Raw genomic sequence first — 14,568 nt, 5'->3', positions numbered from 1 at the left:
GGCGTCAGTGGCGCTCAATCCGAATATTTTGCAGGTTTCCCAACACCAACCTTGACCTGGAGGAGGAACGGACAAGTTATGTACAGTATCGTAGAAGATGTGCTCGTTGAGGGAGGCGTGAGCAGCAGCACCGTGCTACTGGAGTCCCTTTCTCGCACAGACCTCCTCTCGAATATCAGCTGCGAGGCGAGCAACCCACTAGGCGGACCAACAACGACATCCGTTCTCGTCGATTTAATACGTAAGCGAGCACACTTAATAATAACGTCTCCAGCTCCCGAGGCATATAGTGGCTAAGATGATCGCTTTCCACGCCGAGACTGGGAGATGACACGGGTTTGAATCCTGTCACCGACTGTGCTGTCTGAGGTTCTCCCTGGGTTTTCCGAAGACTTTCCAGAGGAATGTCCGCACAGTTCCCCTTGAAGTCGGTCCAGGACGCACACTAACCCCCATCCTCTCTCTATCTGTCCACGTCTGTACGCCGCTCATAGCCAAAGTTGCTTCGCGGCGCTTACACGGAATTAAAAAAAATATATAATTACGTCAGAATAGTGTCACGAGTTCGGGACGCACGAAGTTCGCACGTCTCACTCTGCGGCTACTCTACGCTTTACACGTATTAACGGCAACTCTATTTGTGTTGGTGCCAACACACGTGATTGCGATACTACTGGTCTCGCTGCGCGTGCCTTGCTTTTTCTCGTCTTGCTTTGCGAAACGCTCAAATTAGCTGCGGCTCAGCAGATCCGACGATTACCCCCGCCACTGAAATAGTGCACCGTTTTCGCAGGACTCAGCGACATGATTTGAGAGGTCTGCGGATTTTGCACAGCGGTACAACTTACGCGTCTTTACTTTTTGTCGTTTAAGGTGCACCGAGGCCTCGTTGAACTCTGGGCAATAAATCGCGTTGTCTCGACCCATGCTGGATTACACGCGCCAGTTTGTTCTGTTTTGGCCTCCTGAACTTCTCCTTTAGCCATTACAGCTGGAAAGTAACGGAGTGCATCATTACCTTCTTTGTTTTTGTTACCGTGCCCCCACGAGGCTAAGCACAATGAAGAGCTGGACAGAGCCGGCAACAGAATCGACTCAGCACAGTCTCGCATTCTCCGTAATAAATAAATAGATAAATAGAAACAACGAAGAAACAGAAAGGAAGAAAAAAAGAAAGAGAAGACGCTCCGCGATCTCGGACTCACACCCAACTGCACACTGGAATGACAATTATATATGTAAGAAAAATAGAAAAAAATTTTTTTAGGTCACTTAAGGTAGCGTTCCATAGCCAATGTTAAAAGCGCATTTCTGATACACGTCGGCGACGAAATATAAATATATTTCGTGTTTCTATCAACAGCTGGTGCAATATTACACCAGCTGGTGACAGAAACACGGAATTGCACGCACGTGTTAGCGCCTGAAAGGACAAAGCAGTACGAAGATACAGTCCTATACCCGATGGTTGTTGCATCGACTCTCTCTCTTTTTTTTTTTTTTCATCCATCGCAGCACTTGGAACGGGCGTCTTCGATTTCATTGGAGCTTCTCAGAGGGGATTTTGGAGAGCTTTCGGGCCGGATTCGTAAACATTGAAACGAACGGAAGAGAAGCGCAGTCGCTATTGTATGCAGAAAATGTCGACAGCGGACGAAGCATATCGCGATTTTAAGCATCGAGATATAAGTGACGTGAAGCGTGTTTCTCGAGACGGGCTACCAAGAGCGAGCTAGTAAGTGCGATCCGTTTAAACGGCCTAGGTAGTGTAGCGGGTAGCACGCTGGCTTGCTGAGCTTAAAGTAGCACATAAGTCATTTTTAATACCATGTTTTCTTTCTATAAAACTGTTAAGTAGGTAAAGTAAAATGTACCACAGTTATTCATCTCACAGAGTCATAATTATCGCAGAAATTGAATTTAAAGTACGCCGCAAAAAGCGAGCGTGCGCAACGGTGGTGGAGAGCAGTACCAGCCTGGGATCACCCTGTGACCTCGTGGTGACGCTCCACAATCCGCGCCCGCTGATTGGTTTAGAGAACTGTTGTCTGTTACTCATTGTCGTCTGCTGCTCGGCTGTTCGGGGCTCTGAAAAAGCATTGCTCCTGGTTGGGTCATGATTCGGCCGCTCCTTCTATCCCCAATTCTACGGGGGAACTGGCAAAACTGGTTTACGGCGGCAAAGAGACAGGACGCTGCCCCCATTGACCGGCGAACCAGAACGCGCTGACTGCGTAACGTCATCGGTGACGTGACATCATGCTTCTCTTCGTTACACCCTGAGTGGTGAGTTAAGGGTGAGCGCGCGGAGCTATGTTTATGTTAGTTTTTTTTTCTTTCTGGGAAACAAATTCCACACATCAAAACCTTTCGCGCTATCCGTTTAATTGACACACACACTTTCATCACAGGTCTTATTTTATAGGTCTGATTTTCCTTTTTGGAGGGGGGGGGGCGGTAAACGGCGGTTTGATAACGTGGGGACGGTAAAACGTTGCAACCTCGTGTTGGACGTTTTCGTCGTACGTAAAACAAGCTCATATGGTGGAAGTTTTACGCCGTCCTATACACCGCGGCACGTGCAGCATGCAGCCACACAAGTTTAGGCGAACTTACATTGCCTTTAAATGACTTAGAAAAAAAAAAGTTTAAGTATCGTTTTTTGAACTTTCTCTGCTGCCTTACGACAACGAGCGAAACACTAAGACAATGCGTACGACAGAAAGGGAGAAAAAAATGCGAAAGTGAAATAAATAAAAACAGGCGCAAACTTATATTGTACGAGAGAGTTATAAAACATGTGTCGAAGCCATTTCTCCTTCAATCCGAACATAGATACGAACCCAATTTTTTACACTAACCCACTCTATGCGGTATACATACACGAGACATGGCACAACAACAGGACGTTCAAGCACCCGTTCAGACCAACTAGCCCAACATGGAGCCCTTACGTATGCATACTTATGCTATATGAGTTAAGCTTTCCCCATGATTTGTCACGAGCTCCAGCGAGAAGGCTAGTCGCGAGAGTTTATTTATGGGGTGCTGTAGTCTCTTTCAAATCGCGTCCCGCTGAACCGGTTTTTCACGTGCTGTCAGGTGAAGTTTGAAGCGCGACAACTTCAAAATTAAGGCTGACGCTTCCTATATGTGACAGTTCAAGATGGGGTGGCGCTATTCCAGATGGCGGAGCGCCCTCGGATTCAGCAGGCGTGGCCATGAAGGTGCCTGCAGTTTTCCGGGAGGAATTATCGCAGCACGGCGCAGTGGCGACCGCTGAATATTACATTATAGGCATATCCCGTCTGTTAATGTGAATTACAACGTACGATATTTTGACTGAATAATATCAAGACCATTAATAAACGCACAGCACGTCTGCTCTTGCACTCACATTTTCTGGTGTATAACGCCGTATATTTATATGTAATACAATATATACTCATATATTCCGGGGTATAACGCCGTATGATAGCGAATTGGGTACAAGAAGCCTGGGACGAATTCGAGGTGTCAGTGATGCTCCATTCGTTTCTGGAGGCTATAGGAACGTTGATAACGAATGTGAGAGCGGCGAGAAGACTGGAGTCTACTACGCACCAAAATCTGCGGGATCGGACTTCGATGTCTTTGATAAATGTCCGATACGCGATAAATCTAATAAAAACTGCTTGCAGTCGACGCAGGGGGCTTTGATTACTGTGGAGGCTAACCGTTTCACTCAGTTTCCTAGTAAAAATTCCAGCTGCAAATGCAGTGGGAATTTCAGTTGGATTATTGGACTGGTGCCAGCCTGGAATATGACTGGATCTAGCCTGTAAACGTGCTTGTACCAGGCTAGAAACAGGCTGCATCCAGCCGGAGAAAGACTGGTCTAGAACTTGTTCCACAGTGGATGCAGGCTGGAACAAGGCTGGATATTCAGCATGTCTCCAGCCGGATTATCAGGTCCCGATGTAGGAGTGCTTCCACTTCAGCCTACCTTCTGCTGGAACCCATGTTCCAAGGCAGGAGGTTTCGCTCAAGTACAAGCAACTTATACGAGGTAAATTGCTGCACAAAGCAGAAACTGGAAGCACGCTAACAAATGAATAAAGTTACAATCAGAAATAAATTCAAATATTTATTTTAACAAGAATAACTAACACCCCATAACAGGTATGATAACAGATATACTACAAATAGTGTACATGCAGCAACAGTGGCAACACTACGAGACGATAATGTGATATCACACAATTTGATGCAAAGTTTGATACATGCATATACGAAACCACAAAGGTCACTTCTCAGTCGCTCGTTCTCATTTAACTGTCCGACAAAGTAAATCCGTCCCGTGCAAGCGGGACAATGACACATCATGAAGGCAGTTCAGATAACCATAGATAAGTATCGTGTCACTACTGCACCTCTTGGTTCAGATTTAGGACTCGAGGACCAACCGTACTACACATGCCGCTTACCATTTGTCGTAATAGAGCTCGTGCACGGGTTCAGGAACAAAATGCATAACAGACCACACGACTACACAAATGCAAAGACGCTCACACTTTTATACAGTCGGCGAAGGTGAAATGCAGGAGGAAACACCTAAATTACCAGGCTGCGCCTTGACGCCAACACGACAACCGTCGTTTCCCAGTTCAAAGCAGATTCTGAGTTGATGCCGATGGCGGTTGGTCGGATTTTACGATGAGAGCATTGTGGCCATTGTGGCTATTCGCCTCTCCAGCAGGCTGCTCGTCACCTAGCGGACCCCAGCAGAAGCACTCAATGAATGATAGTAACAGCAGACGACAGGTATATTTCGCGCTGACCCGAAACTGCCGCAACTTCCCTTCATGTGCGATGGAGTGTCCCGGCTTACAGAACTCAAACAGCAACAGAACTGCTCAATTTTTTCGCGGTGCAAAACTACTGCGGAGAAGAATATTCAATGTCGGCAAGAGGAAGAGGAAAAAGATACGATCAAAGGAGCGGCGTGAACGAAAACAACGAAGACAGCAGGAAACCACGCGCGAGCTATGTTATTTGGACAATTTTTGAAGCGTATCTCGTGGAAGAAGGCATGAAGCAGGGCGATTTGTTCATCGGCAATCATTCTTTTCTGCGCCATCTTGAGGACGACGCGAGCGCCTCTATAGGTAGTTGGAGAGGCGTTTCACAGGGGTTTGACAGACCGGGGAAGCTCACGTCTCGCAGCGTAAAGGCAATCAACATTTTTTTTTTGCAATCTACTCATGTACGTGGAGTTCTGTGCATAACCTTGCACACTTTGGGGTATTTATTAATTAATTAATTTATTTATTTATTTTATTTTATTTGGGCATAAATTATTTCCACACATGTGTGAAATTAATTTCGGCATTTTTTTGCCGTATATAAGGCAACATTATCTTCACAGTGTTCACAGCGAAGAATCTCGCACAATCCAGCGTATTCGCTGGAACATCCCATTTCCAGCTCGGCTCCAGCACGGAACCATCCTGGTTTCCGAATGCAAGTTGGATGGTTTCAGATTAAAAATTCGAACAGCACTAGACCCAGCATGGACACAGCCTTGGCCAGCCCAGCTCCAGCCTGGGATGGCTTTTCCAGGCTGGTTCCACAGTGGATCCAGGCTGTTTTTTTACTAGGGATTTCACCACCTTGGTGCGCGTTGTGCATCGAGGCGTGTTATACAACGCACATTTTCCAAATTGCCCTAATTTTAGGGAGTGCGCGTTATAAATCGGTGCGCGTTATACGTCGGAAAATATGGTATACTTTACAAGCAACACACAGTGTCGGCGTAACGGCAGTGGTTGAGTTTCATATCTCCGTCTTCTGCTCAGGGAAGATACACGTACGCAACACCGAGAATGCCTTCTTCTGTTTTCCCGTATTTCAGCTGAAAGAGTTTTATGGATTTTAAGCTAGAGAGGAGAAACTTCAAATTGGAAAACGGCTTCCACAGTCCGTGAGATGTCGTTTGCGGGAAACGTGAACGTTGCGCACAAAAACCGTTCCCTCTGAATCTCACCGCTGAGCAGGCCAGACCTCCAAGGTAGGGGGGGGGGGGAGGGGCTCGATACAAAAAACCTCCCCACTTCCGCCCCCCCCCCCCCGCCATTCCTGGGTGCGCCAACACACACATTCTATTGCCAGCTGGCTATTGTGCACACCGCAAGATAAGAGATGCAAATCTAGACTAATTCATAACTTAAAAACCCGAGACTAGGGGACAAAAATCGAAAACGCAGACAAGGTCTCAGACCTTGTCTGTGTTGTCGTTTCTTGTCCCCTAGTCTCGGGTTTTTAAGTTATGGATCTATACCACCAGCCCACTTGCTGCCTCTCTATCCTCTCTAGACTAATCTAGTTATCTAGACTAATTGATTTGAACGTTCACAATGCGATTACATCATGTAGGCTGTTATGACCAATAAGACCCTGTCACCAGATTGGAAGTATACTTTGATACGCTCATACTTCGAAAGCCATTCAAGAGTGTAGACAGACGCAAGAACTGCAAGAACTTTCACGGTCGTCACACTGGTCCCCCCCTCCCATGTATTATTTTCTCATCGGATTTGCACGATTTGCGTGGGTCGATCCGTGGCAGGTAGGGTGAATTGGGGGGGGGGGGCTCGAGTTCCCCCCCCCCCCCCCCCCTGTGGCTTCGCCATAGCCGCTGATATACGAGTACGCGAAAATAATAGCGCAACATTTTGCTGACTACAAAACACGAGGTATTTTTATATGATTTTGTGAAAGCATAGGAGTTTCTTGGCCTTCAGAACCAAACTTTATCAGACATATTGTTAGTATTGCTTTGAACAGTATCCCGAACAAAACATTACCGGATACCGATCCATGCTTGTGCTTATGCTTGCACTCTCATAGGAGAAAAGCCATTCAGGCTGTGCGCATGCCTAGAATCGAAACATTATATGCGCGCGCACACACACACACACATAAATGGGATAATGATATGGTGGGTCATTCACCGCCGTTATGGCGGTACACTGCCCCATTGCGCTTGTGGAAGGGATGAGAAAGTGATGATGATGGAAAGGTGTCGTTTTAGAGTTGTGATATGAGGGGTCGTCGCCTGACGTGAGGGGTCCGACCATGGCCCGAGAATTTTGCCCAAGTCGAACTGGCGTTGATCGACGCGTCAGAGAGCAGTTTCCATAAGGGCGCGCTCCCGATCGTATTGCCCGCAGACCAGGAGGATGTGATGGAGGTCACCGCGCACCCCACACATGGAACAGAGGCTGGATGCGCCGACACCTAGGAGGTGTTTCAAAGCCGGTGTAAAAGCCACATTAAGTCCCATGCGGTGGAAGACTGTGGTAGAGGAACGTGGCATTCGGCGGGGGAGAGCAAGGGACAATGTGGGGTCAACGGAGTAAAACAGAGAGTGGGATGTCATGTTGTCGCGTTGTAATGTGTGCATCTTGGGGCCAGTGAGGCTTGAGACGAGGTAACGGCGATCCCCCCCGAGACAAGATGATGGGGACACGCCGGGTGCACTGATGCAATGTGTAGTGACGACTCCTGATTTCGTTTGGACCCCAAAGGTCATCGGTGCCGCCCTATTCTACTGCCTCATACATTTAAGTTATTTTGTGCAAAACAACTTTTTAAGAATGATTTTCTCCGAGAACAATTTTGTCTTCGAAATATTCCGCAATTCCCAAACTCAAGCTCTCCTTCTGCTTATCTCTGCTATGCCAATGATTTACCATGGTTTACACCCCCCCCCCCCCCAACTCTGGGAGCATAAACATTACCATTTCTCTCGCATGGAATGTAGCAAACGCCGAGCATATAGAGAAGCGGATAAACACGACACCTATATAAAATCGTCAACTGAGGGCAAAGCTCGCTGTCAGTAGGCTTACGTGTCTCATGTGAAAAAAAAAAGAAAGAAAGGGGATCACATTCGACCACTAACGCCAGCAAAAAAATATGTAACCTCGAGAGAAGTGTGCTTCACGCACTTCTGTTTCATGTCATGCTAAAAATGAAACGAAAATCACTCAAAGTAATTTTTTTTCGTATGAAATGGCCATAGAGGCATTTTGTTGTGTTTCCAATATCTCTCTGAGTCCCTATTCACCACACTACGACATACTGCTTGCCTGCTGCTGAAAATACAATAAAACTGAATAACTGAAATATATATATTATACATATATATAAATACTGTAACTTTAGAGCAGGTTGTACTACTAAAAATCAGCCCTATTGTTCATGTCACTCGTTATCTCATAGTGCTATGTGTTTACAAAGTCTTCAAAAATGCACGAATGCACGCAAAAAAAAAAAAAGAGAAAAAGAAAGGGGTGGTGGCTTAACTTATGCGAGTTGAAATTGAGTGGCTGGACAGACGCCTGACAAGACAATGAAATAAATGGGAAGACGAAGAAGGAGAAGAAAAGGAGCTACTTGTCGGTGCTCCTTTTTCGACCTGCTATCCACGTTTTTCATTTTACGAGTAAGGCGTTACCTGAATTTCTAGCGGGAACACTTTTTCCGCAATTTAATCAACTGCGCAACTAACTTAGCAATCTTCGATCGTTATACTCCGCTGCTGAAGGAGGCAACGGATAAGCTGGCGACGCCACTATGGTAGCGCTGCTTGGTGCAACATCACCATTCAAGTATAGTCCCTCCCGTCCCTACATGCAGGATCCCTGTGGCAGATCCCTGTGGCTGATGCTCAGTCCCTGACCTGTAGCCACTTTTTCTTCGTGCCCCCTCTCATTTTACTGCGACCTACCGTTCTTTACATGTTACCATTACTGACTACCATTCTTTCTCACAATAAAGTTGTTGTTGTTACCATTCCTTACATGACCCTAATCCATAAGTTAAAAACCCGAGACTGGGGGACAAAAAAAGAAGAAAACAACACAGGCGAGGTCTTAAACAGTGCTGAAAAGTTTACTCAACTACACAGACATATAAGGGTTCAAGTGGGTGAAACAGAAGGGCGAAGAGGACCGACATAAGAACATCCCCGAAACCAGGGAAGGTCAAGGAAGGCTTGCTGACACAGTTCCCAGAACAGATAGTGGACAACGTTCCCTTCATAAGCCGTTGTTAAGGTCACTAGCACTGGACACTACAAAGACTTCATGCCATCTGGGCGCACAACCTTTACAAACTTGTAGGTGTTTTACGAATTCGGAAGAACAATCGTTATTTTTTACTTTGACAGCATGCTCCCGCAAACGATCATTTAGGCAACGTTTACTCTGGCCGATATAACAGAAACTACATTCCAGAGGTACCTGATAGACGATATTAGAACGACAGTTTACATACACCGTTTTGTAAAAAAAAAGAACATCCCCAAAAGTTCCAAAAAAGTCTCGGGTTTTTAAGTTATGGATCTATACTACCAGTTCGCTTACTACATCTCTATCCTCTCGTTATGACTCTAATGTTTGTCCGTCCGCAGTGCCACCGCTGTACGCCAAAATTGAGATCCCGGAAGCTCCACTTCTGGAAGGAAAGCCCGCAGTGCTGAGATGCTACGTCGCTGGATACCGACCCCAAGTTCGAGTGAGTCTGTTTTACGGTTACTCAACGATGACAAGGAAATGATATGCAGTCGTCGAGAAGGCGAGACAGCGGCGGGACATAAATTCACAATTGTTGATTTCCGGTCAAGTCCCGCTGCAGTCTGGCCTTGTCGACGACTGCTTCGTGCCATGTTCGTAGGCGTTGACGTCTTTTGCGCTATGTTGGTTTATTCGTGTGCGAGCCTTAGGTTGGTTACTTTCAATCGTGGTCGATGACAGCTACAATGTTTGCACCAAACTGTACATATGTTCGTGTGTGTTTGTACTTCGGTACGCATAATTAGGTAGGCTCAGGGGATATCTTTCAAGGCACCACATGATTTCTGTTCGCATTGCAAAGCGATTCCACCATTATGTGTACGTTGTACCGTGTTCAACTTTTTCTTTTCTTTTTAGAGTGACTCTCTGTGGTCCTGTCGGCGCTTTTTTCCTCATTTGATTCTCTTGTTATTCTGTATTCCACAGCCACCCAAGACCACACAGTTGTTTTGTGTGGCCACTCACTTTACTCCTATTCGCGTGCCACTGGTCTAATCTCTCACGTTGTATGATCGCTGAAGCGATAATGGTTTGGCACTGTGCATAGAACTCAACCAACCTCTCACGAGCCGTAGAGAACCCTCTTGTTGCTGGCTTCTTGCGCCATCTAGTTCGTTTCTGTTTCATTCTGTACCCCCGTATGAAAGTTGTAATCTTACCAAAACCTTACCAACGCGGTTCTGCCATTACAGCAGATTATAACCTGGATCTGGACTCTTTTTGTCACATCTAAATGTTTTATGTCTCACTTGAGCATTGACAGAAGTGATGTGGTCGGATGCTGTTGTCGAGAGTACTCAGCTTTGAATCGTAAATGCGGTTAGGGAGCGCCGTTGGGCGTAAAGGCGATTTTTTAAAAAAGCCTTTACGCTGGCCGTCTGACAGGATTTTCAAAGGTCATTTTTTCGGGAAGGCCAATTTCCCAAAGGCCTTTGTGCGATCGTCTGACAGGGGTATCTGTACCCACGAATCACTCTTCCGAGCAATTCCTCCCAGAAATGCGAAGATCTTTTCCACCTGAAGTTATGGGCTTCTTATGGGTTAGTTATGTTAAGTACCCGCTTACTGGAGTCCTTAGGCGTGGTTACACAACGTATTCCCCTGAATTTGCTGCATGTTGCGCCTCAATAACGCGGGCCAGACCAGCATGTTGAAAAGTCCGGCATTTTGTGACGTGCTTCATACATCTGCCTTCCTGGAAACTACCGTTACATACTTGAGAACAGCTTTTCCCCTGAATAATATGGTATGCCGAGAAATACTGGGGAATATTCAGCGTGTATTACCCCATTTACCCCAGGAGGTACATCACAGTGGTTGGCTTCCAGCAATTGCTATTGCGTTCTTTACAAATTGTGGAACTCGTAGAGGAGCGTGGCCAGCTATGTCAGCCTGCTTATGTCCGCTATACCAGCGGTAGGAGCTTCCCTGAACTTGTTGGGCCTCGAGCAACGGGAAGATCCGGTGTGCCAGCAAACATCAAGGTTCATCGATCAAGGGTGGCCATGCCGCCGTGATCTTCGACAAGACTTGAAGGAGTACTGGCCATTTCCAAACAGGGCGAACTTCTCATGCGTGGGCCAAGAATCATCGAACCCAAATCTTGCAGAATGTTCGTCCTTCACTCCCTTCACGAGGGACATCTTGGCACGAAAAAATGCAAGAGACGAGCGAAGCAGAGTGTGTGGTGGCCCACTGTTGACAGACACAGACATTGAGCATCTCGTGAAGAGCTGTCATCCGGGTCATCAGCACTTACCGAAAGATGCTACTACAGCCAAACGACTGGCCGGATCGTACTTTGCGAAATATAGCCCTGGACCTGTTCTTTGCGATGGGCCGTTGGTAGCTGATTGTGACGGACTGTTTTTCCCGGTAACCGGAAATAGCATGTCTCGAAAGCCTGTCTTCCGCGTGCATAGTTAACCACTGCAGGTCTGTAACATTGGCACCCAATATACCCGAGTCTGTTGTATCGGACAATGGTACCCAGTTTTCCATAACAGGAACCGCTGAATTGGCTTCGTTCACTAAGGAATACCAGTTACTCCACGTTACTTCAAGCCTCAGGTACCGCAGAGTACAAGTGTCTGCTATAGCTAATCTAAAAAAAATATGGAGAAATTGAATTCGGCACCTGATCAATTCTGCAACTAAAAAAATACAAAAAGAAAAAGAATTAGAAAAACTATAGCGTACCAGACGCTCCTGTTGAGGGATGGATATAGTCCTGCTCAACTACTGATGGAGAGACAACTACGGACGACTGTCCCGGCTCCTCCACAGCTGCTGGTTCCAAACCTACCAATCTACGACACGCTTCGTCACTTCGAACAGCAGTACTGACAACGGCAACGAAAGGACTACAACAGACAGCGCGGGGTTCGGAACGTTCCCGAACTCCAGGAAGGGGACAGACATATGGGTGATCGACTTGCGTCGTCAGGGGGTCGCCAGAATCGTCACGTTGACAAAATGCCTGCGCTGAAGAGGGTGCTGCTGGTAAATGACATTGACAGCCATGGCAGCGCTACCAGCGTTATTTCGGCAGTACAGTGCAGTGGTGTCGATCGGCTCAACGTAATTGCCTATACTATGAGCTGTGGCTTTCACTGCTCATGAAATGGAGTAGTGCATGCCACCTCATGAATGTTCTGCTTTTGGTTGGATATGTTTATTGTAAAGGAACAAGGGGGTTGTGCGACAACAATTACAGGACGATTACGACTCGTGTAACGCGAAATTCAGCGTCAGCTGTGCATGTGGTGAAATGAGGCAGGCTTATTCCTGCCTTGCACGGCGGGGTGTTTGAGTTTGATTATAGCAAAAAAACAAAAAAAGACAACGATATTGAATTCGTCACCTGACGAATTCTGCTACTCCCTCAGAAAGCTACCCCCCAGAAAGAAAACTGTAAAGATGAAAAGGTAAAAATAGAAAGACATCACCCCTCCAAGTCGCCGAACTGTACGTGCACATGACTGTGCGTGACAGGCAACATCCCCTAGAAGTGAACTGACCTGCAAGAAACTAACAGGAACAGGGAACTCGACGACACATGCCTAGAATGCTCAAATACAGATTCCCTATCACTGCTCACTATAAAGTTGACAAGCGCTGATAACGCCGCGTCTCTCTTCTTGGGTTCCCATACACCCAGCACCTTGACTATACGAAGGCTCTATTATCCAAGCGGGTTAGATCAGACTTCAACGTTGCTCTTTAGGATGCATATCTTGCGCTTTTTCCCGATAATGATGTCTCCGGGCGACCGAAGGCACCTCCTTTCGACACTCACCGGCCCCAAGATGCAGGCTCAATGGCAACACGACATAGCCCACTCCTTTTCTCGGGTGTAGACCCCACGCTCTTTCTTTCTTCTTTCCCTTACTTTTTCCTTTTCTTTCTTTCTTTTTCTTTGTTTATTTTCAGTTTCTCTTTTTTTTTGAATAGCAAGCCGACATTAGCCTGGCTGACATTTTCATTTTTTTTTCTTTTCATTCTATTAAGCATATTCTCCCCCACGCTCTCTCTAGAAATTCCTCCGCGACTACCGCGCCCCTTTACTGCACTCTTCCATCGCATGAGGCTCAACGTTGCATCTACACCTGCCTTTAAACACCATCTCGGCTCAACCTTGTCTTCCCTCTGCTCCACTTGTGGAGTGCACGGCACGGCAGTATCACCACGAGCGTGCACTGATGGAAGTTTCTCTGCAACGTATTGACAAACGGTCGTTCAACCTCGCGAAGATCCTCGGACCGTGGTCGAACGCTACCAACCAGATGCAAGGCTTTCGTCTTCTTGCGGAGTACTTGCGTTCCACCGGTCTGGTGACGGGTCTCTGATGGTGCTCCCTCATCATCATCCCCTCATTCGTTTCCGAATGTGCAGTAGGGCAGTGTACCGCCTCAGCGGCCGTGAATCGCCCACCCCGTCATCATCCAATGTATGTGTGTGCGCGTGTGTGTCGTATACCGACACTGCTCGAATGACGGTCAGGTGCGCTAACAATTACGACACGCTTCCACCACTTCCCAGGCACTTGCCAAGGTGTCTCTTTTTTAATCAACAGCGGACATGCCCTCACCGTCTTCACACTGCTACTTCCATTATTATTATTATTACACTCCTACATGATGTATGCTGGAATGTATGTATACCGGAATTCCTCAAGCATACGGACATGCATGCACGGAACGAGGCATCAGGTGAACACGATGAAAGACAACCGAGCTGAGACCAGCACGCAAATAGAAAAATAAGTATACAACAACTGTGTGTGGAGAGTGCTGGAACATGGCGTCTTCATTCGAAACAGGCGCCTTGGATAGTCGTTGGGAAGCGGCGTGCTTTGTTAATGGCAACTTTCCTTCAACTGCCATAATTCAATTAGCACTAGCCTCACTTTGGTTCCTTTCCAACTGCTCAAGAATGATGTAGAGCTTTTACAAATTTGTGGACCTCCTGTGATTTTTATAGCGTAGCTCCAATGACCTCCCCTTCTTTGTAATATCCTTAAATTGACGATTAAGACGTCCGAGTGAATGGGTGTGTTTGGCTTTCGTAGATATCATGGGAGCTAAGCGGTCGGCCGGTCCTCCTCCCCTCCTACAACAAGATAAAAGGAAACGGCACTGTAGCTACCTTGTTGCTTACACCTAAAGCAGAAGACAACGGCAAAGAACTGCGGTGCATAGCCGAAAATCCCGCTCTGCCGGACGATTGGGAAGAAGACCTGCTCGCTCTCAACGTACGACGTGAGTCTCCTGGTGCAACGGTTGTGTTTTAATCATCCTGCACCAACTTTGAAACTGAGTGGTGTGCATCCACAGGACACGCCTTGGAGCAGTTGTATTTGTTAGGTACGCAAAATTGAAAGCTCTACAAGAATGACGGTTAGGCTCCTTAACAATGAAACGTAAATTTCGCAACTGGTTTATGAGAC

The 14,568-nt window shown here is 46.8% G+C and overlaps 1 protein-coding gene across 1 annotated transcript in view; it reads left to right on the top strand.

Annotated features, from left to right (window-relative positions):
• The window catches only part of LOC135388803 (hemicentin-2-like), an 82,860-nt gene that overhangs the window by 51,907 nt on the left and 16,385 nt on the right, over positions 1-14,568 (top strand). Inside the window, exons 5-7 of the mRNA XM_064618614.1 lie at positions 35-241; positions 9,458-9,561; positions 14,191-14,380. Of these exons, the coding sequence (XP_064474684.1) occupies positions 35-241; positions 9,458-9,561; positions 14,191-14,380 (501 nt within the window). The remainder of the gene's footprint in view (positions 1-34; positions 242-9,457; positions 9,562-14,190; positions 14,381-14,568) is intronic.

The sequence above is a fragment of the Ornithodoros turicata genome, chromosome 3, assembly GCF_037126465.1.
Source record: "Ornithodoros turicata isolate Travis chromosome 3, ASM3712646v1, whole genome shotgun sequence".
NCBI lineage: Eukaryota > Metazoa > Arthropoda > Arachnida > Ixodida > Argasidae > Ornithodoros > Ornithodoros turicata.
Note: the sequence above shows the minus strand (reverse complement) of the source record. Positions and strands in the feature narration are given on the sequence as shown.